Genomic DNA, 24029 nt, shown 5'->3' with positions numbered 1-24029 from the left:
GTCATATTTTACTGCATTTTTGATCAAATAAAAGCAGCCTTGGTGAGAGACTACTTTTAAAAACATTACAATTATTACCTACCCAAAAACTTTTGAATGGTGGTGTAATATTACACAGTATATTTTAAAATTAGAGATTTAAAATTAGACAATTTAAAAAATATAGACAAATAATAAACAAATATAAATTGTACATTTAATAATAACTTATTAGGGGCCACTACATTTGTTGAAAAGGCAAGTAGAAATCGAATCAAGGGGTTCCTTAACCAGGAGGATTTCAGTCATATAAAGTTTGATATGACAGTAATCGAGTATTTAATAAAATATTATTTTATTTTATAGTTCAGCTGTAAAATTTCAATGCTAATATTTACATTTTAATTTCTTAATTTATGTATATGATATTGTATAATGTATACAGTATATGAAAAACTGTATATCCATAAAAACTAGAAACATGCTCAGTCCGGTCTGGGTATGAACTCATCGCAATGTTCAGCGCAGAAAGCGCTCTCATGCGCGTTCCATGGTGTGTACAATACATGTGAAATGCTTTTTACATACATATTTTTCTTATGTGTTGGTAGGTAGCTAAAAATCACGCAAGGGAACATTTTTATGACCACGTTCCAAGTTCTTTGTACTTGGATTTTACTGTTGACAATTTGACAAGATCCAAGATGGTTAGGTTTTTCGAAGCTCATCGTTGCTGTCATCATAGCAACAGGTCCATTTAATAAAATCCCCAAATTAGTTTGAAGAACAAAATTAGCCAAAGATCAGTTATCACAATTAGAAGACCTGGCATCTGTTAAATCATCTCAGATATATTAAACGAGGTAGGAAGAACGGACCCCATGTCTCTAAAAGACAACAGTGCCGAGTTGAACAGACGACAGAGACAAATGAACAGACCTGAAACAGCCTTTCATAACATTTGAATTCTCCAGTGTAATGCAATCTCATGCAGAATACAGCGCAATGATTGGACTGGACGAGTTTCTCCTCATTAATAATGCAAGCCAAGTCACTTTGAGACCCTAAAAACACATGCACGCTTCACTTTGAGACACGCAGCGCATATATTTATATAACTAAATCGCATCCTTTGCAGTTAGAAAATCACTATAATATAGTGGCTAAATTGTTTGACTGAATAACTCTTGGTGTTTTACCTGCTGGCCTTGATTCGTATCCAGCGGTTGGTGTTGACCCGTACAGAGGAGCGCAGCACCACAGGCTTGGAGCCGAGGTCATAGGTCATCTGCACACGGCCGTCCACGATGGCGAGGGCGATGTAGTCGGAACGCTCCACTCCCTTGCCGCTCCACAAAATCAGACCATGAGTAGCCTCAGTCTTGATGCTCAGCTCAAATTTATTCACCAGCAGGGCCTTCTCACTAGATCAAAAAGAGAGGAAATGCTATCACAAATCCAATGGTGTTTCAGACACGCAGAGTTAATCACAGGTTGTGCATGAAACCCTGAGACTTACCTGGTGTTTAACAACAACAGTGATGGAATTATGTGTGAAAACGTAGCTTCGATACAGTCAAAAACCCGGAGAGTGCTTGATAAGCTAATGAACAGACTGAGCAGTTGTGGGTCTTCATGAAACTAGATAAACTAGGTCACGTTAAAGAGGTTTTTGAACACGAATGCATGCGTATGCGTGTGTGAGAGGGCTGGTGACACACTTTAGGTTATCTCCAAGTTAACACTTCCTATTTTGCCTTCAAGCTCTAGATTTCCTCTTCCTGCGCGGGGAGCGCTAAGGAAGGATGCCCATTGCGGCTGCCGTCTGATGTGTGTTTTGATCTGGTTCCCTGGATGCAGCCTTCTCTTGTAAGGCATAGAGAAGGTGACATCTGCATGTCCTCGGGGAGGAAGGTGACAGGGAGCCGATTGCATCCAGCACCCTCTGCAAGTACACACACATACGCCACAAAGGAAAAGCTGCTATATTTACAACAATTCCTTTGTTCTCAGTGGTGTACCTGTAGTCGCTGGCATCAAGAGAGCCATTATTGGAGCGAGCAAGCTTGTTTGTTAGTCAGAATAGCAAGTGTGTGGGGGCTTGTTTGCTAAATCAGGTAACATGTAAACAGGAGTAAGACAAGTAACAACAACACGAAAAAAGACAAAGACAAAACGGAGAGTGACAAGACAACGGACACGACACGAAGAAGAAAAGAAATCAGATGGCGAATGTGCTCGCATCTTCACACCACATCACGACGAATAGAAACACTTTCTCCAAGGGTGTGTCGAACGCAACCAAACTGTGATATCATCTATGGTGTTTATCTGTTTACATTAGCTGTGTTTCCTCTCAGGTTGAAGCTCAGGTGAATACATATGTGGCAGGTATGTTTCTGTATTTGAGGATTGAACCTAGAAAGAGTCCATTCGAACAATACGTGTTGTCTTGATGAATGATTCATCAGAAGACGGGCGTGAAATCAGATGGCGTCCTCTCCAAGCCTGTCTGCACTGACAACTCAAATTTCAAATCACAATATTAGCAGCTCTACTAACAACTTGAGAATTGGAAATTACATCTTAATTTGTTTGATTAAAAAGACAGAATTTCATTATGTAAATGCTCTTGATGTGCCCGTGACGGTGTAAAGCCGAATAATAATTTGCTGTAATTGAATTTTTTCCCGATGAGACGCATGTAATGTGCTGACTGGACTCTTTCCACAGGCCTTCCCTTCGCGCGGCCCCAGGCCAGGGCTTCGGCATCAGGGCAGCTATACACCACTCTGCTGAGCGCATTATTGCTTATGTCCCATTAGGATCTCAAGCATCTAGAACATTCTAAAGGGAAGTAGGGCTTAACCCCTTAAAGCTGGATTACATTTACAAAAAAACAGATCTACTTTAGGTATTTTGTTTAATAAAATGCATAATAGGGTGGTGCATTATTTTTTCATTCATAACAGAAATGATCAGACTTAAAGAGTGATTCACACTGTCCACCTATAGAGGGCAGTGGCTCACATGGGAATGGTCATTAAACACGTCTCACATCTTAGCAGGCACACAGAATCTTCAGTAGCAGAACTAGATGCTTTTTGTTCTGTTTAATAAATTTAACCATATGTGATCTGCTCCTTCATAATGGTTTGTTTGACCAAGAAACACTTTTTAATGCACTGAATGCAAAGTCTTTCTAATTATGTTGTTGTTGTTTTTATCAGAACTGTTGTCATGAGTTCGAAAGTTTGGGATCTGTAAGTTTATGTTTTTGAAAAAAGTTTCTTATGCTTACCAAGGCTGCATTTATTTGATCAGAAATACAGCAAAAATAGAAATGGTGTGAAATATAATTACAATTTATAATAACTGTTATCTATTTTAATATATTTTAAATGTATTTTATTCCTGTGATGGCAAAGTTTAATTTTCAGCATCATTACTCCAGACTTAAGTGTCACATGATCCTTCAGAAATCATTCTAATATGCTGATTTGGTGATCAAGAAACATTTTTTATTATTACCAATGTTAAAAACAGTTGTGCTGCTTATTATTTTTGTGGGGACCATGATAATTTTTTGCCCTCAGTATACTTGGATACACAAAGTTATTTTAAATAGAAATCTTTTGTTATACTGAATGCGTCGTTATTGTCACTTTTATCAATTTAATGTTACTTTTATTTAAAAAAAATATCTTACTACACTATATTTAATCATTTAATTAGTGGCTGTCATAAAAATATATTGTTTTAGACATTCATTTGGACAGAATTAGGACATTAACAATATATTAATAAACACAATATTAAATAGTTAAGTTTTTGCTTATATCTGTGTTTCTTCAAAACAGTTCATTGCATCTTCCAACTTCAAACAATAGAGCAAATCACATATTGAAATCCATTCTGCACGTTTTGCCCCAAAATCAGCATAGAAAACACAAAAAAGTCAAAATATTATTTTTAGGATTGCATATTAGACAAATAAACATGTCTGAGACATATTACAAATTCATTGTGCAAGCTGTGACATGCTACCCGACAAAAGCCCTGGCCAATAGCCTCTGCTGGGGGACTGAGTGTGGGAGGACGGCGTGCCATTGGAAACAGTTCAGGCAGAGGGGACTCACCTCTGGTCAGACGGATTCTCCAGTGACTCAGGGCTTAGAGGAGCAAGGGAAGAAATGATAGGCATGCAATAAGTGCAAAAGGGTGGAGGGGAAGAACAGGGATCGCATAACACACAGACAAGAAGACCTGCGCCAAGAAGTTAGACTGACCTCACTAAATCATTCTAGTGTTTCAGTTGTTATGCCAGCATAGGCAAAGAAATAACACTGGGAGACTTTATCAGCAGTACCAGTGGTACTGGCACATTGTTTTACTGTTCTGAGCTGTCACATGGTTGAGTTACTGTAATTTATCAACAATTCCATCACTCTCGACCAGTCAAGTGAGCGAGAAAGCGAGAAAAAGAGTAACTACGTGAGTGTACAGTATGTTTGAAAGACTGGTCGTATTCGATCAAATTCTAAAGCCTATGGAGGCAGCATTGGTTCACTTAACTTAATTATTCTGCTAAAAGATCTTAATCATATTTTACCCAAATTCTATGGCAATATCATATGTATCTATTACACAACTCAAGATGATGGACAAAACGAGACATATATTTCATTAAGTCCTGACAACCATAGAAAAATAGTTCAGTGTAATTTAAATGAATTACTATTTTACCCAATATTTGAGTGTGCCATGCATTTTATGTTGTACTGTTAGCAACATGCTAGCGTCAAACTACTGAATGACTATTTTACTCAATATTTGAGTGTGCCATGTATTTTTTGTAATGCTATAGTATGCTGTTAGCAACATGCTAACGTTAAACTACTGAATGACTATTTACCCAATATTTTGAGAGTGCCATGTATTTTATGTTATTTCGCTATAATGTGCTGTTAGCAACATGCTAACATCAAACTACTGAATGACTATTTTACCCAATATTTGAGTATGCCATGTATTTTTATATTGTTATGCTATAGTGTGCTGTTAGCAACATGCTAATGTCAAACTACTGAAATCAAGTTGAGTTTCTATATGTGCTTTTCTGCTTCCTAAGATGGCAGCTGCCAATGTAGTCAGCAATGTAGCTTACTAGGAATTGGAACTGAGCTAAAGAAGACACTTGTTTTTGTCAAAAGACCAATTATATAAAAAAACACATTTAGGAACAGGTCACTGAAGAGTACGAATGGGTAAATTGATCCAAGGCTGCTGAGCTAAAGAGAATGAATAAAGACATATGAAGAGCACAGTAAATACTAACAGAAATATGACTCTACTCCCACAGATGGGGCGCCACTATGCTGACGCCCTCTAAGGAATTCATTCATTTTAAGGGCTCTGCTCAAAACCAGATCAAGCTAAATTGATGACACTCGTTCTGAAGGGCTGGTCAGCTTTCTTGGTTGAGATTAATTTTAATCTGGCACTTCATTTGTAGAGGAAGTGACACGCATTAAACCCCAGGAAGAGTGAAAGTCAATGAAGAGGGCCTTGTCCCTAACTGTTATTGATGCCTGCGGTGGCTCGCTTTCTCTACTGGACGGATCCTCTTTAATTGCGGCCAGTTTTCTGAGAGACAAATCCTTGATTAATGTGCCACTTTCGCTTTCATCCTTTGGCACAATTATTAGAAATCACTGGGAGCGATTTGACAAACAAAGTGACGTGGCTTAAAAGCCAGGCAGGAACTTTTCATGAGCATAATACATAACATAATTCCATTTAATCAAGCTTCCAGCTTTTTAAGGGCTCAGTGCAGCCACTTAGACACTTAATTACATTCAGAAAGAAACAAATAATTTAAAATAAGAATCACTAAAAGGAACACTATAACAGATTGAACATTTCTCTAATGGGGCAGTAAAATGCCATTTAAACCAAGCTGTAAATGCGAGCTAAATACTGATGTATATTGTGATTTAAAGCGGTGTAATGTTAAATAGCATTATTTGCAGTTAAACAGGGCTTCAATCTTTTTTAACATAAGAATATATACAGGCATATTTCCCAAAGTCAGTTTAAGTATTTCCATGCATGATTCCTGTAGGAATCTATCAGTGTATCACAATGCTCATCATTATTCATGCCAAGCATGCATTCCTGATACTGGTTTCTTATGCAGCTGATGAACATGCAACCTTTCCTGGAAATAATAAGTAATAGATGAGCCCTGCATTTTTCAAAAATATTTTTCTGAATGTGATGTAAATGGGAGTACAAGGAAAAGACCAATGCTTTATATTGGGTTAAGTTGATGGTTTGTCTTAAAAAATGTTAGTTTTGCTTAATTCAATACATCCCAGAATGTCTCCGGGTTACTTACTCTGGGATCTCATTGGTCAGTTGACTTGAGAGCAGAAGGAAGACAACAGACACTCAAATAAGACAGACAGACAAGGGCAAAGACAACAGAAGCCATGTGTACAGAGACAGACAGATTGACACAAACAAACACACAACACATAACAAACAGGAGTGACGCTGTGTGTCCTACATTAAAGTTCGCCCCATGTTCAGCACACTAGTTTGTGAAATAAGTGGTAAAATGTTCATTTCACAGTGGAATGATCAGTCGATGTGGCAGTGAAAATCAGCAATGATGTTAACATCTGTCTAATATGAACAAAATATGTTAAAAAGATAATTCACTGATTTATATGTAGAGCTGGGAGGATCAATTAATTTGATATGGATGGTTCTATGATTGAATCTGTTCAAGAAATTGTTCACTGATTCATTTAAATTCATGTACACTTTGTTGTAGTCAAATATTTCACTAAATTCTGCTGTTCATCTCATGTTTTTGCATGTGTTTCTAATTCAAATGTATGTATATCACTATAATTGAGATCCTCGTTGTTTTGTAACAAATAAATACTTTTCTGGTTGTAAAAATAAATGATATCACCTGATTTCTATACATTTTAAACATTTTTACAGTTTAAAATACATTGGCTTCTTAGTTAGCTTTCCTGTAGTTAACCACTTAATGTTAGTAACCTTTAGTGTAGCTATCTGCTGCTTTCAAAAGGCTAGTTTCACTATAAAATTACTTTCAATTATGAGTACAGTAGCTTTGAAAGCACCATTTTTAACTCTGGTGGAGACACTGCAATAGAATATATAACACTTGTCATGGGTTCAAAAATTCAATCCTTTCTATTCGAAACCGAATAAACGTTGACGTAATTGGTGGACCACCGACACATCAGACCAACCAGAGGAAGAGAAATCATCTGATAAGCGAAGGAGGAAGCAATTATCAAGACATGATCATCCATGGTGCTTTAGGATATGTGTGGTGGAGAAAACGTGAGGTTTTGAGATCCCAGCGATGGTGGAGGAAGGTTCATTACAGCACATAAGCGTGGTACATCGCAGTGCAGTCATGTAACTCCTTCGGGTGCTATGCTAATTGGAACCAGCCAGGGTTCATGGAAACCAAAGAGACAGGCCAGTGGAAGTGGTAATTGATGAGATCAGGCCATTAGCTAAAACGAGGAAGTACGTAGGACCTTAAATGGGGCCGGAGTAATCTAGCTTGTCATCACCCCTCATTGACTGCTAATATAGAGATGGGATGCTCAGGGCGGATAGTGATTATTGGGCAGGCCATTGACATGAGGACGTGTGCCTGTATTACCTCTTGGTGACTCCGTTGTGATATTCGATGAATGTATGGCCATCAAATGCAATGGCCTCTGTGTCCCCAGCAGATTTTTCGAATATTGCTGAAAGGGAGGAGAGGAGACGAAGTGAAATTACACCAATCGAAGTGAGACACAGCACTGTTTAATTAAAGCAAAGGAGGAAAGCGTGATATATCGCAGGCTTCATGCTTGTGTGGCTTAATTAAGGTTAAAGATACAACAGTAGGACCCAGCAAGGTTAATGAGGTGAGCAAAATTCTTGGGTTTTGTGACTGTGCCAATGTGCGTTTGTGATAAGCATACAAATCGAGCAAGGACGATGACTGATATTATTTGTGAAAGTTTGGAGGCGTGGATTTAGCTAAATCTACATATGGAGCACATGGATTGGCTAAAGCTGCCATGAGCGATTTCTTTTAAGTACGTCGTATGTTGATGTATGCTAAAGACGTATGCAAATCTTGCCTTAAAGGAGTGTGAAGAAGTTGGAGGAGAGGCTGTACTGGGTAATAAGATTTTGAATTAAAAAAGTGATGAAATAAGGCACTTACCGTCCTGGCAGTGCTGTCCGGCGAATCCGTGGCGGCAGACGCACTCATAACTGTCCAACTGGGGGTTGCAGCGGCCTCCGTTCTCACAAACATCATTGGAGCAATGGTGGTAGGGATACATGGAAACATCACTGGACTGAAGGGCATTATCAGCTTTCAGGATTGGAATTCCCATCAGAGTAATCTATGGAGACAGATATAGGTTTAATACAGATATAGTTTTTTAAAGCCAAATATAAGTTAACTTCTTCCAGCCAAACAGCTACTTATGAAGTGTTTTAGCAAATCGCATTTAGGTCTGGCTTCATTCTGGTAAGTAACACATTTTTCTACTCTCCATTTATTTCCCAATGGTTAAAATGAGGTTTATTCTCACTAAATATCATGTTTCACTCTGAAATGCATCAATAGATGGAAGTAAAATGGGTTTTAAATGGAAATTCATGACTTTATTGCATCTGTAAATACTCTCACCTTCTGAATGGCCCCTTTGAAACCATCTTTGATCGCAGCAGCTCTGGCAACTTTGCGGAAATCAGGGGCTCCGCCCACAAAGAGCGACTCCTTCAGATTAAGATCTGTGTGCTGATTCTGGAGAGTACAAAAATGAGCATGAGAAACCACATGAACTGTTCCTCATCCTCCATTCACTCCTTTAGCTATCACACTTAATAAAAGTCACACAATTCAATGCAAACCCTTACGAAATGGCTATACATTTGTATGGGTGATCTAGTAGAGCAACTGCAGTAAAAAGAAACCAGTGTGAGAGAGGATGGTTTACTGTACATTAGCAGGCTTATTGATTCAACTTTCACACCTAATCCTTATCCACATCAACTTGAGTGTTGTATTACAAAACCATAATAGATTTAAGCTTAGTTATCTGAATGGTAAATGACTCTGAATCTAACATTTAAGACAGGAGAAAAAAGTGAGGAAAAAAAAGTGAGAGATAAATGAAGCAATTGAAATGAGGACGATTGATATGGATGTTTTTTTAATGAAAGAGTGTAATGGATGCCTGATTGTTCCTCAGACCTTTAAAATCTCAAGCTGTAAACTCTAATTGGTGTAACGCTCACAACGCAGATGACCATGAAATAAGTATTTCTCCAACCGGTGTGAAAATTGCTTTAGTTTCAGTGGGATTTTTCTGCATGAGGCTCTACTTAAAAAGAATTAAAAATCTTTATTTTATGTAGGCCAATAATTGCCTTGGGGGAAAGGCAAGTTAATTGCTGGGAAAAAAAAGATGGGACATCAACAGCAATGCCAGTTTCTGACGTGTGGTCCAGCTCTCATCCCAGTGATATAAAAAGAAGAATAGCTGAGTACGGATAAAGGCAATGGCTTGAAAAGCTTTGGCTATGGAACCGGGGGCCAGTTCAAGCATGCGGTTGGGCCAAGACAGCATAGCCAGGAATGTTTTCACCCAGCTGCTGGTTCATGTGGTCCGAGACGTGTGCAATGAGAAGTCTTGACATAAAGATGCAATGCACTGACTGCCACAGGCTGGGAGAGGCATTTTCACTCTCCTGTTCTCTGCCAGAACGAGCTGAGAATGAGTATGAGCAGGTGAAGTGAATAGCTAACTGCCAGTGTTTTTTAGGAACCTTCCCCAAGGGCCCCAGAAGCATCATGCCCACTCAAACTGGCACGTGCCCCCTCAGATTTCTGAGCCAAGAACTTGAATGCAATTTCCAAGAAAAATTTGTATCTTCAATAATTAAGTTGCATTATTGTTGTACGTAAAAAAAAAACTTTGATGGTAGAAATGTTGCCAGTCTGACTAAGTAGATCTCTATTGAAAATTCTATTATAACCAGAATCTCAAAGCTTCTTTACAATGAAATACAATGAAAATGATGACTTGCTGTAGAATTCAGTTCAAATTTTACTTGCAATAAATAAATAAATACATAAATAAAAATCCAACAATACTATACATAAATAATAAAAAAAGTATTATTAATTATATACCAGCATTCAAAAATTAGGGGTCAGTAAGAAATTAATACTTTTATTCGGCAAGGACGCATTTAATTGATCAAAAGCAACAGTAAAGACATTTATTATGTTATCAAAGATTTATATCTCAAATAAATGCTTGATTTTTTATCAAATAAATTTAGCCTTGTTAGGCAGACTTTATCAAAAACCAAAATCTTACCGACCCAAACTTTTAAATATTAAAATGTTTAAACATATTTATATATACATATATACACTACTGTTCGTAAGTTTGAGGTTCAAAAGTTACACACAAGTTCTGAGTCCCATTGGATGCTAAAAAGAAACTCTACCACAATATTATCATGTCTCACACTTAAAAATAGAATTTCCTTCTCTTTGGTCATGTCTTATGTTGCCTAGGGCACTAAGTGAGCCAGGACTGTCATTGGTACCACCTCAAACAAACAAACAACAAAAAAAAAAAGTGCATGACGCCCCTGAAGGGTCCAAAAACAAATGTGCCAAAAGAACAACTCCTAGCTCTGTACCACGCTCTCTTCCTCTCACATCTCTTTCTTCTCTTGATAACACTCCCTTTCTCTCCCACGCCAGCAGCCTTTTTCTCGCAGTCTACATCCACAGTGAGGCGGTTTAATGGCCCTCCCACGCGAGACTAATGAAGACATTTCATTGTTGTTGGAAGGGTGATGAAACAATGGTGGTCAAATGATAACTATCCCCTGTCGCCCCCATACCAGCTGGTCTGAGGTGAAAGCCAAATCTCTCTCTCTGTCTCTTTCCATTCAGCATATGGAATGGTTTGAAGAGGAGAAAAAAAGCCTCCCCTCCGATTTGTTTGATCCTCTACCAGATCTTGACTAATGGACAATGAAGCTGAAATGGACAGTTGCTTTTGGTGGGAATGAGGATGTTGATTTCGAGAGAGCGATTTCAGACTTTAGTCATTACCTTGCGTGATTTCTTATATCCAGACAGCACACAAAAAGAGCACATGGGAAGGAAGAAAAAAAATGTTACCAGTGAAGAAAACACAGAAGATGTCAGTACACACAGAACTGCATGCAGTAAACTATAAGCCCGAGGAATAAAATATTCACAAGCGTAACTCAAGCAAGACACTTAGCATGCAGGTCACAAATAAATAAATATATGTGTGTGTGGATAGTGCCTCAGAAACAAATGTTCAGAGTAAATCAGAAATGGCATTAAAGTCGTGCTATGTTTTACACTACTGCACCCACATTATTTATATTTGCTTTGTGATATGGCGGTGTATATTAGAGTCTGTTCAGTGGAACGGCTGAGGCCATCGAGGCAATATGAAAATATTTCTCATGGGGTTTTGCTTCGGGCGGCCCCTTTGGAACAAGACCCTTTTGGTTTCTTCACATTTTTTCCTCTCTCATCCTCTTACATCCTTTCTCTCATCCGCTTTAATAAGATTTTCCTGCCTCTACTGCTGCAATGAAACACAATTATCATACGTAGGAAGGTTTAATGATGGAAAAAGGCACACTTAAGTGCCTACGCGCAAGACTACATCAAGCTAATCACAAATTACACTATTTGGAATAACTAGAGGATGAGAGAGTTTCAAGATTATTACATGGCCTCGATTTGTGTACGAGAGCAGCCTGATTGTTCTGCTGTCGTACTTCAGGTTTGACACGAGCTCAGGCAGAGGCTGCTGGGATTGATCTGAGTGGGTGCGAATCTGTAGCACAACAGACAGAGTCACTTCCACATGGCAATTAAAAGCAAATGGAGGGCAGAGACAAAAGACCAAATATACGGTACGAGACGTAAAAAGGGGAAGTTTCGAAAGCTTCCCACACATGCACCCCAGACCCTGCGTGAAAGGCAGACATTGAACTAAACTTCAAAAAATATGCAAAACAAAGCATGACTTTCTGGTCAATACCACTTAGCATCATGGTAATATCATGGTTGCTTTGAAATGTACCATGATAATACCATAGTATTAGGGGTGGGCAATATACCAGTAGACACGATAACCAGAAGAAATTTGTCAACTGGTAGATATTTTGAACCATTATCTATATCGCAGTTACGCTCATGTGATGTTGCTGTGTCAACGGTCATGGAAGCTAATCAATCATTCTCGGTCATGAAAGCTAATCATTTGAATGCGTTTTTAAGCATTGTGATTAAAAAACAAGTGAAGTGCCATAAGCAGCGAAATAACTCGTTTTACTAAATGCACGCGCTTTCAGAGAGATGCTTTCTCATACAGTGCGCAATTACTTAACTGAGTCCTTTTTGCCGTCTTTTTGGGCTTGAACGGTCAAATACACACACTTATGTGTAAAAATGCCCATCTTTGCAAGTATCCTCGTAAACAAAGTTATAAGTGAACGTAAACAGCAGAGAAAGAAAACACATGTGTAACAGTATATTGAAAGTGACATTAATGTTAATCAAACAACAAAAGAGAGAAAATCTCTCACTGTTCTTGACTAAATCACTTTTGTAATTTTAATGAGAATAAATGTATATTTACATGTGTATAGTGAATACTATGCAGTGTTTTATTTATACATTTGATTACTTTATACAATTTATGTAGTATTTCTAATTTCTAGTGCTTGAAGTTTTTCAGATAGGTCTATTTCATTTGTGTCTTTGTTCTATTGTAGTTTGTTGTCCTTTTGTTTGTAATTAGTTTCTTTGTTCTTATTTTATCAACGACTGTTTACTTGTCTTAAAGGGATAGTTCACCCCAAAAAAACTTTCTGTTGAACTAAAAAGAAGATATTTTTAAGAATGTTGGTAACTATACAATTGACGGTAGCCGAAGTAGAAGGAAAAAAAAAAAGAAGAAAAAAAAAAAAAGTAAATATCTTCTAATACATTCTTTAAAATATCTTCTTTTGTGTTCAGCGCCTATACCTTTTAAAAAAATTGAAATTGGTGACAAGAATTATGATGACATTTCAATGGTATCAAAAATTTGGATGTCATAAAAACCTTATTTATAGCAAAAATAACTATATCGTCATATATATCGTTATCGTGAAATAAGATTTTGGTCATATCGCCCACCCCTATATAGCATTATCTGAAATGTCAATATCATGGTACATGAATATGGTAATCATTCAATTCCATGTTATACAGTGGGGTCCAAAAGTCTTTTTTAAGTCTTGATTTAATGAAATGTTTTTCATTGCAATTTACACTATTTGAGTAAAAAGTTGATTTGAAAAACTGAATATGAATTTTAGAATGTATGTGGTATTTGGTTTGTACCTCTTTTACTTTAATTACAACAGCACTTGAGCTGCATAAACTTGCAGATCCTGTGCAATCCATCAAACCTGATGATCATTTTTCTCCAGCATTATTTGAAATGATCTACAGAGCATCACGAGCTTCAATAGAAGCAAGAACATCTAAATCATTATTAGTGTCAGTTAGTTATTTTATTAGTACTTACTGGATTAGTCACCTATATTTAGAGTAGAATCTGAAATATTTCATTATTTTCAGCCAAAACTTGCAAAATCCCCAAAAATGTTGTACTTTTGAACTCCACTGTATATCAAAGTACCATCACATTCCTTTTTGACAAGGGAGGGAACAGCTAGCTTGACTTGTTCTTGTTTGTGGCCTTTATTGGGCAGCATAAGCATAAGAGTGTTCTCATACCGGCGCCTCTCCTCTGACGGGGTCTTTGCCGTTTATGCTGATCTCTCCCTTTCTGCTGGCCCGCTCCAGATTCACTGTGTTCCACTCGTTCAGCTTGATTTTTTCTTTACTCCTGCGCACACACAAAAAGATTATTTAATGTTTATTTGCCCCTCTTAATAGCAATATGAAAATAAACCCAAAAGTTCTACAGTTCTATAATCAGCAACTGAACACAACACATCTGAGTAATTTGAGTTTAATTTCATTCGAATATAACTATACAGAGTGTTGTTTACCTAATTACAGCCGGCCCTTTTCCCAGGTCATATCTAAACTCTAGGATACCATCATTCAGGGACAGAGAGATGAAATCTCCTTTGCCGTCCGTCTTTTGACCATTGTAGAAAATCATGCCTTTGGTGTCATTGGCCAACAGAACGACAGTCATGCTGAATTTTTGCCTATGGACAAATAAGCATAGTTAAATAAGGTTCATTCAGTCTGCAAATCTTCATTAATGGGTCAAAATGGCAGAAATAGATGGACTAATTACAGAGTAACAGCTCAACCAATCGAACATCAGAAACAAATCCAACATGTCCGAATCTGAATTAACTTGAAATTACTTGCAACATGAATTAATCTGTGAGGTAGAAGAAGCATAATTAAACCAGTGGTGTTTACAAAGTGTTTTTTTTTTTGACTAATGAGAACAAAACTTTAAAACTTTTTCAAAACTGAATTGAGCTGGTTGATGACACAACTGTTTTCTGCAGAACTGCTTTATAGCAGAACTGAATTGTGTTTGCATCACTGATTGTGTATGTGGACTTTGCCTTCTCATTTCACCACATACTGTTTGCAACATCAGCGCCATCATCATAATAAATGCTAAAAGCAATAGCCAATTTGTAACGTAATACCTCAGATCCTGGCCATAGAGATGAAGGCCCTTGAGCTCCAGGAAAGAGTCTCCAGTGAAGTAAGGAATGAAAGCGCCTCCCTTGTCTGACACTGAAAAATATGAAAAAGTCCATTATGCTTTGCAGATATCATAATGTGTTTGAGATGGGAGGGTTCCTCCAATTATGAGACCAGACAGTGACACTGTATATAGATCACACAAATACACACACATAACCATCAACACATAACACTGTCACTCAGCCCAGCATGCTTCCTGCAGTAATTACACAGGATGAGCGCATGCTCAGTCTGGGATGGCAGACTGAGATTAAAAAGCTAATTAGCTATTGTTTAACACAGCAGCAGCAGCTTCGCTATTGTACAGGAAATCACAACACTTGCAAACACAACAAGAAAGTGAGGGTCAAAATGGAAAGTGACAAAGTAGTGGCCTACTTTTCTGCACTGCATTCAGTTCATGTATAAGGACTAGGCAACATCCAAAACTATAGGACAGGTGGTGTTTGGTAAACCACTGACAACCGAGAAATCGTTTCTTTCAATGCAGCACTGCTAAACAACTCATCACAGATCTGCAGTACTCAAAATCAAATAATTAAATCAGATAAATTGAATCAATAATAAATGTATCAGTTTACTATTAAAAAGTTCCTACCAATGAATATACATTCTGTATACAGTACCTAGATTTTATGTCTCTTATGCTCAATAATGCTGCATTTATTTGATCAAAAATACAGTATTATTACAATTTAAAATAACTTTTTAAGTTATTCTATTGTATTATATTTTACAATGTAATTTATTTCTGTGGCAGCAAAGCTGCATTTTCAGAAGCCATTACTGATTATTAGTATTAATTTATTCCAACCCCCCATTCAATAAAAGTACTGACTATTTATTTTATTAACTAAAAAGGATTAAAATAAATCAATAATTGTTTTTTTTTGTTTGTTTTATACATTTATTTTGAAATATTTTATGAAACTACAATATTACAATGAAACATATCACTTCACAAAACTAGTAGAACATTTTTTTTGTAATTTTTTTTGCTGTATTTCATATTGATTTTAATGTCAACATGATATTGACTCGATCTACTTTTGTAATGCATAAACCTATTGCAAATTAGCATAAACAACTACCATGCATTTTTTTTTCTAACTGAATATACTCTATTTTACACTGATATACATAACATTACAAAAGTAAAAAAGTAAAAGGTTGCAAACACTTTCATGTTGACTACAAAAATCTTCACTTCCAAATGGCAGCTAATGGATGCATCATGCATTACTTTTAGAACTTTAGTCCAGCAGTGCTTCAGAGACAATAAAGTGTTACTCCTGAAAGTCAAGTGTACATGTAAATTTCCTTCTTTCAGCACACTGCTTGCATTTTACCTTCTGGCCTCCTCCAGCAGGGAGCGCTCTCCTGTTATGACGAATGATTCGGTGCAGGACAGTCTCTTATCTGAGAGAGCCACTCTCCCTGGACACTTTGCCCGACTGACTTCCCATTAATCATGATGTGCAGCTGACTGATAGAATTACTCATCTCATTGATTCAAGCGATAAAAAAAACACTCCCGTCTGATGTATGCGCTCAACTCATTGATTCTGGTTCACCTCAATTTATTTTAATCACTCGCTAATGGAGACTTTCTTAGACGAAAAGGTGACTATCTGGCCCCTCTCATTTGACAGTTCAGGGTTGTACAGGTGTGTGAATGTGTGTGCAATGACACCACAATCCTGGGGGCCCTCGTGAATGATGAAACTGGCTCCACCCACAAGTAGTGACATCATATGAGATAGTATCGCTGATACAGACAGCAATGTTATTTCAAGACAGTCAATGAAAATGAAGATATTGGAGATTCAAATTTTTAACCAATCAGTAAAAACTTGATGGTGACGTAAATGAGGGGGAAGCTCTATAGAGTGTGACAGTCAGGTTACGGAAGTAAAAAATCCTATTCTTTTCTCCATAAGGGAATTTATATTTTACAATAACTTTTAACCTTAAATGTCAGACCTACTGCCAGCTGCAAGCTTGTTAATCCATGGCTTTTGTTGAATAAGCCAGCATTATTTCAACGTATTTTTTAAAGTTGAATAAAGGTTTAATAAAAGGAATTTTGATTTAAGACTACATTACCCATTATTCTGCAAAAAACTCCACCAATCAGAGAATCGAAACAAGCAAATTGTGGCAAAAGATCTCTTTAGCACCCTCCCACTCCCAATTTCAAACTACTTAAATATTTGAGTGTGTGTGTGTGTATATATATATATATATATATTCAACATCTCTGAACCAATAGTGTACTTTTATCATGCTTTGTAGTTCTTTCCCTCATTAAAGTCGTTAAGTATCTTAACGACAGTCTTGTATCTTTGTCTTTTTGTCCGATTGTCTTTTTTTTTTTATTTGTCTTTTTTTTTGCTTAAAATCAAAGTTTGTAATGTTGTGATACACCTCATAGTCGGTTGGTTTGGTTAATGGCTTATAACTCTTAACAAAGACTTTTTTATAATCCCCTTTGGAAAAAATAATGGGAAAATATTCTCAGAACCAAGGCCGCTGTAAAAAGTGGGCGGGCACTGTTGCACTCTATATAGCACGGCTGGGCAACTCTGGGGCTTGGAGCTAAGCTCTGCAGGAAAGTCAATCTCGTGGGCCACAGTTGCCCACCCCTGCTATAGGCTAATTTGACTTATATATTATTGGCCCATGGCCTTGCGTATAGGGCAGGACTCCCGGGAGGTGTCCAATACGCATGCACACATGTGTATTCCTAAACCTTTCACTTAGTTTCCACATTTCTAAAGCCTGCGATCTAAAACATCTGTAGGAATTTTAATTAGGTGAGAGAGGGAAGCGCAACAGAGTAAGAGTGCTAATGAAAGCTTCGAAATGGCAATAGACTTAGGCATCCTTGGTTAGAGTCCAGCTCCCAGAGGATGCCCCACTACTGAAATCCCCCCCATCGACCTGCAATATGTTTGATCTTCAAGCCTAGGATGGCAGCTCAGACATGGTATAAAAGGGTAAATAATTTCACATCACCTCCCAGATGCCAACTCTCCATTACATTAGCCGATAAAACCTATTTTACAGTATGGTACCCACTGGAAATGCCAACTGGAGAATCTCACTTTTTCCACTCCACCATAGCCTTTGTTTTATCCCTCAATAATTCTACAGCAAATATCCGAGTCAGACCGGTCGATCCTGACAAAAATCAATACTGAAATTACAACTGAGGAGTAGCAGTTATTTCAGTCCTTAGTTGAGTCGATACACTCATTTAATGTATTTTTACTATGATGTAGTACTGTACCTTTTTCACAGTGCTTGCCTTCACGTCCCATTGGACATTCGCATTTGTAACCTCCCTCTGGAAGAACTTGGCACCGTGATGATGGGTGGCATTTATTGGGGTCGCAGGGGTTGTGGGCGTCAGCGCAGGTCGGACCTGTTAACAAAAATGTATATTTATGTGACTTAAACAAAAGATGATGAGAAGCCACTTGAGGGGAAATCAAACAACTTCCTATCAATCCTGGCTAGTTAAATAAGGAAGAAGAGACGGACCACTTGCAGTGAAATGAATGGGAGAAATTAACATGGTAAAACCCTGCCTTTCAATTAAAAGAGCCAATCACTTTTATGACAGAGTGTGTTTGCTAGCATTAACTAAAATATATAGTAGCAATGCCCTGAAAATAGAGTTTTTAAGCATGATTTAAGCTAAAGAACTAGATTGATTATACCAATGTTGTTAGATTTTATTGCCGACATGAGATGCTATTGAACCATGATTTTGACAAACAGTTGAAATTTAGCTGCCTAGAGGTGTTACCCAAGATGACTTTGGACTGAGCTGACTTGAATTTTCACCTATATAGGGGTCCTTTTATAATAGGATTTTGAATTATTACAAATTTAGATGAAGCTGTAGTGCAGCATGTTGTGTGCCCTCCTGGTTCGAAAGACTGAAAGTGCTTCAGGTCAGCACTTCTAGTCTCATCAGAACACTCCCATAATCACATAGAACATAGTAAGAGATCACGCCACGGGCGGTAACTGCTGCACAGTGTAATGAAAGCTCCCGTCGTGTTCTGAGACGCTCTGCTAGGTGTCTCTCTCTCTTGCTCTCAAACTCTAAGGCCGCTCTATCACGGAGATGGGGCGGCAACCCTCCAACTTACAATCCTGCTCTTTAAACATTAAAGGTTATCCCACATATTTATCCCTCTAGCCAATTTCTTTGTGTACACTTCTACTTCAAAGGGTCTTCATTTTCCTACACACCTCATTGCAGCCATTCTGCAGTACAGAAATAATGTGGAAGATATTGAACTGTATTATTATAAAGGTTGTTCAATAAAGGCTTGTGAGCAGAACAACAGAGCAATTTACTCTGGGCAATATTTCAAATGTCTGGAGCAACACTGCAAGATGGAGAACAAAAAAGCCTCTTGGATGTGAACAAAGAGAACACTGTAACTTCTGTTCTGTGGATGATTCCTACTGTTCCGTATGATGTGAATAAACCACAATAAACCAGAAAACTAGAGAAAGTCTTGTACTGTACGTTCACCAAGGCTGCACTTCTTGTTAAAAATTACAATACAAACTGTAATGTTGTGAAATATTATTGCAATTTAAAGCAATTGTTAAAATGTAATTTATTTATGTGATGCAAAGCTACATTTTCAGCATCATTCCTCCAGTCTTTAACATCTCATTATCCTTCAGAAATCACTTTAATTACCTGATTTGCTGCTCAAGAAACATACTTATCAGTGATAAAAACATTATTATCAATGTTAAAAACAGCAGTGCTTTCTTTCAGTAGTATTTCTAGTTCTTAATATTTTTATGAAAACCAATCTTTTTTTAGGATTCTTTGATTAACAGAACGTTCAAAAGAACAGAATTTATTTGAAATCGAAATCTTTTGTAACATTATAAATGTCTTTACCGTTACTTGATCAATTTGATGCATCCTCGCTGAGTAAAAGTATTTAAAAACCTTACTGACTCTTGAACAATAGTGTACCTTGTAATGCTGATTAGATTTGTGTAATATATGTTGTAGACTTCATAGAAAATTTGGCTTAAAACGATATAGTAGAAGTAGACACTTTCGGCCAGTAAGATCCAAGACATAGCTTTACTTTCTGTTTGGCATCCTCATGCCAAATTTGTTGGCGTTTTACAGTCAAATGGCTTTGAAAATCAAAAAGGTTTGTCAGGCTTGGTATGAAGATGACCTGAGCCAATTTTGTTGAAGATTGGACAAACTTTGTGTGGCAGACATTGACAAAATGTTAATCATAACATTGGCATAGGTATTAGGAATAAATTGTCACTGGAAATATTAAGATCTGCCCTAAAGTTTGTACCAAATCTCTTTTTACCATGGAATTATTAAACATATATATATATATATATACTGTATACATATATGCATGCAAAAGTATTTATACATCATTACAGTATTTATTGTACTGCCTTATAACATAATTAAAAGGCATACATTTAGATAAAAAAAATAGAAACCCCACCCGCAACACACACATACAAGAGAAACCCAGCATGTCCGTGAGAGACTAGATCAGATTCAGCATCTTTCGCGTCACTTTTGTGAACTGAGTAGAGTTTGATTTTTTTAGAGTTACTTATTTATTAAACCAGATTTTTTATTAACTTAACCATAAGAAATATAGCATGTGTTCTTCTGTTGTTCTGAAAACATTGAAGATTTGCCAATTCACTTTCAGGATTGGGAAAATGTGTCTTTCCAACAAGTATATTTAGTACTGGTGAAGTTATTTGTATTCACTCCGTATTTGTCCTTGCTGCCTTCATATCGTTGGGTAAACACTCATCGGTCTTACATACCCATAAGGCTAAAAATTGATTAGACAAGCATCCTCTGCCCTGCTGAATCTTTAATCAATAAAGTATAAGTCCAGATATTCACAACTGGAACAAAGAGTCACTGCAGAACCTTTGATTCTTAAAAAGTGTATAGTTAAAGGTAAATGTTTTCTTTTTTGCACCACTAACTGCACTAAATGGAGCAACAATCTGTTTTTTGAAACAACACTGACTCAACTAATTAAAGTGTTTGAAACTTTCATACTTCATCTTTAAGATCATACATACATAAGTAAAAGTTAATACTTGTGCACCCACCAGAGAAACCGTTGACACATTTGCAGTGGAACATCTCGGCTTCTTTGACCTGGCAGGAGGCTCTGTTCTTGCAGGGATTCGGCAGGCATGGGTTGTTGCCACACTCGCCAATGGCCGAGCCATATAGAACGCTCCCGCCATTCTCTTGTAGGTTATAGACAAAGTTGTTGACGTCCAACATGCGGATGCAGCCCACAAGGCCTGTTGAAACTGACGTCCTCTCCTTTACACTGCAAAAACAAACCAATCATTTTGTCAGTTCTCCTTCCTTCATGCTCATCTTAATTCTCAAATGACAGGGAAAATGTAACAACATCATGAAATGATATATAAAAAAAGAAAGACATGTTTTTTTAATCGAAAAAAAGACACTCTCTGTCTGACTGAGAACACATGGAAAAACATTCAATTAGATCTCAAGTAGTGTTTCACAACATCTCTGATTGATGCTAATTTGATTTGGCTATTTCTGCTTAGTCTTATTAAGTCATATTAGTTGTTCTGGCAGGTTCCTGCAAACATGTGCAGACAGTCAATGATTTAGGTTATTTTTCTCCATAATATTTCATTATGGCTTCTAACAAGACTAAAGAGGCTCTTGTTAGTGTTATTTGGAGGCGTTCTCGAGCTTCTCTTACTCTACTGTCATGTCTTCCGGCACTCCTCCGATGAAAAGATCTGTGTCCAGGTTGAGTCCATCTGTTCCTGGGGGACTTTGTCCTTCAACCATCGGCTCATTGTCCACGCTCAGCATGGCATTACGCCTATTACGCACAACTACGAGCTGATGCCAGCGACCCGGCTTTACCACGACCTTACTGATAACTGAAGCCGTCCCAGAACCAGTGTTAAACCTTCATGTGGGAGACATTTAAGAGGATCATCACAAATTAAAATGGTATGTTGTAAAATGGTAAATTAAAATGAATAAGAATCATTTTCCAACCCTATATTAACTTGCTTACTTACCTAAGCTCCACATTTCCTTCAAATAATGCCAGAGACAGGAAGTCCTTTTTGCTTTTTTGGTCATTGTAGAGCAATATCCCTGTCATTTCCGAAGCCCTGAACTCCATGGCAATGCGCACAGTGTGGTAGGCCCTCATGGTTGGGAAAGCCATGTAAGACTTTCCACCGAAGGATGGTATGAAGTACTTTATAACTGAGTAGGATAGAAGGTAGAAGACAGATAAAGCAGGTTATCAGAGACTGTCAACCAAGACTTCTGCTCTCTACTGGTAGAGCAACAAACAAAACTGCACTCAAGTGTGTCTCCTTCAGATAACGAAGATACCCCTGTCAATGGTACAGTAATGTGCCGTTCATGTTGTGTTTGCTACATTCCCTAGTGTGAGAAAACATAAAACCTGCAATCAATGATGAGTACTGTAGTTCTCCCAGGACCTTTCTCTGTTAGACATTTACATTCCAGACAGAGAATCCCCATGCTCAGAAACGTATCAACACCTCTCTCTCTCTCGGCTGTCTCTCACCCTTTTCTCGAGAGAATGCAAGGCTGATGAAGCCTTCTCTCTTCATCACTCTTTAATGGCCCGATTGATCAGAGGAAGAGTTTGAGGGCTGCTTACAAGCCTTTAATTAGTGGCTTTTTTCACCTCACAGCAGTTTGATACTAGCTAAAGTTCATCGATGTAATTAGTGTCAATTATAACTTGACACAGCTGCAAAAGGTAGTTTCATATCCCAATACCACCAACAGAGACAATGAATTGAGCTAAAATTTCCTCAGTGTAACAGCAGGACTGCAATTTAAGATTCAAATCATTATTGAACTTTTTTTTTCTTCTTCAAAGGATTCAAAAATGCTGAAATATGAATAATAAATAATAACATTGATAAATAATACATATTCAATTGCAATCATTTATTTAATAATAGTTGATTCAAATGTATCTCAAATATTCAAGTGTGCTTCTTTTGTGCTTTTATAAGGTTCATTTTACACCGAAAGAAAGAAAGATCAAAAGAAAAAAGAAACAATACTAAATAAAATGAAATGATTAACATTTTAGGTCTTTTTTAATAAATGTATTAAATTATTAAATAAAAATATAAATTACATAATATATATATATATATATATAAAATTGTAAAGTATTCATGGTAGTATTTGTTGTATAATTGTTTTATTTAAAAAAATAAACATCTTTTAGCAGCATTTTAGTAAGAATAACTACTGAAAAAACTGGGGAAAAAAGGAAATTAAACCGTCAACATATAGCAGTAATGAGATGTATAGGAATACATTTACAGAAGAAATGTGTTTAATTTTCATGAAAATAACATAATGCAAATAATAAATCTTAAATGGTCCTAAAATTTGTTTTTGTTTAATTATGGAAAGATGCATTTGTTGACCAATGTGGCCATTTGTCCTTGCGATGTACAGATTTTTTCTAGTTTTTGTACTTCTCCTCACCTTTCTCGCACACGGCTCCTCCTCTTCCTGCGGGACAGATGCAGGTGAAGTCATTGTTCTCCTCCTCGCAGGTTCCGCCGTGACGGCAGGGCTGAGAGTCGCACGGCCTGTTGGCATGGGTCACCGGTTTGTTCAGTAAGACTGTGGTTGTGGGGGCATGGGATGGAGTGGTGGTGGCTGGTGCTGCTGTGGTGGTCCTGCGGCTGGTGAAGGGCCGTCTGGTGGTGGTCGGGCGGAGAGTGGTAAAAGCAGAAGTGGGAGACAGCGTGGTGGTGGTGGGAGTTGTGACAGACGCCACGGTGGTTGTCGTGGTGGTGAAGAAAGGAACAGTTGAAAGACCTAAAAAATGGAGAGAAGGAAAAATAGGTCAATAGGCCTAGTCAGGGAAGACATATTTAATTCTTCACAAATTAAACCGAGGCTGTGAGACATTCAGTCTGAAGTTCAATAAGCAGGTTCTTTTTGAGTCCTGCGGGCACTCGTGGTTATCAAATGCCAGCTCGAAGAGCAATCTCACTCAACAAAAGGCAGCAACAGAAAAAGAGAAAGGACAAAAAAGCA

At 37.5% G+C, this 24029-nt stretch overlaps 1 protein-coding gene across 4 annotated transcripts in view; it reads right to left on the bottom strand.

Annotated features, from left to right (window-relative positions):
• The window catches only part of agrn (agrin), a 248272-nt gene that overhangs the window by 6000 nt on the left and 218243 nt on the right, over window positions 1–24029 (bottom strand). For 3 of the 4 annotated variants that reach the window (XM_079848705.1, XM_079848707.1, XM_079848706.1), the window contains 12 exons: window positions 23469–23807; window positions 21998–22190; window positions 21667–21882; window positions 21029–21258; window positions 18162–18296; window positions 14809–14899; window positions 14182–14346; window positions 13904–14015; window positions 8732–8848; window positions 8258–8441; window positions 7700–7787; window positions 1179–1403 (listed from right to left, as the gene is read on the bottom strand). In XM_079848705.1, the coding sequence (XP_079704831.1) occupies window positions 1179–1403; window positions 7700–7787; window positions 8258–8441; window positions 8732–8848; window positions 13904–14015; window positions 14182–14346; window positions 14809–14899; window positions 18162–18296; window positions 21029–21258; window positions 21667–21882; window positions 21998–22190; window positions 23469–23807 (2095 nt within the window). Of the gene's footprint in view, window positions 1–1178; window positions 1404–4118; window positions 4152–6379; window positions 6404–7699; window positions 7788–8257; window positions 8442–8731; window positions 8849–13903; window positions 14016–14181; window positions 14347–14808; window positions 14900–18161; window positions 18297–21028; window positions 21259–21666; window positions 21883–21997; window positions 22191–23468; window positions 23808–24029 lie in introns of all 4 variants that reach the window. The other variant, XM_079848704.1, reaches the window with a different exon arrangement.

This window comes from Squalius cephalus (assembly GCF_949319135.1).
Source record: "Squalius cephalus genome assembly, chromosome: 18".
Lineage (NCBI taxonomy): Eukaryota > Metazoa > Chordata > Actinopteri > Cypriniformes > Leuciscidae > Squalius > Squalius cephalus.
The sequence above is the reverse complement of the archived record's forward strand: the minus strand, read 5'-3'. Positions and strand labels throughout refer to the sequence as shown.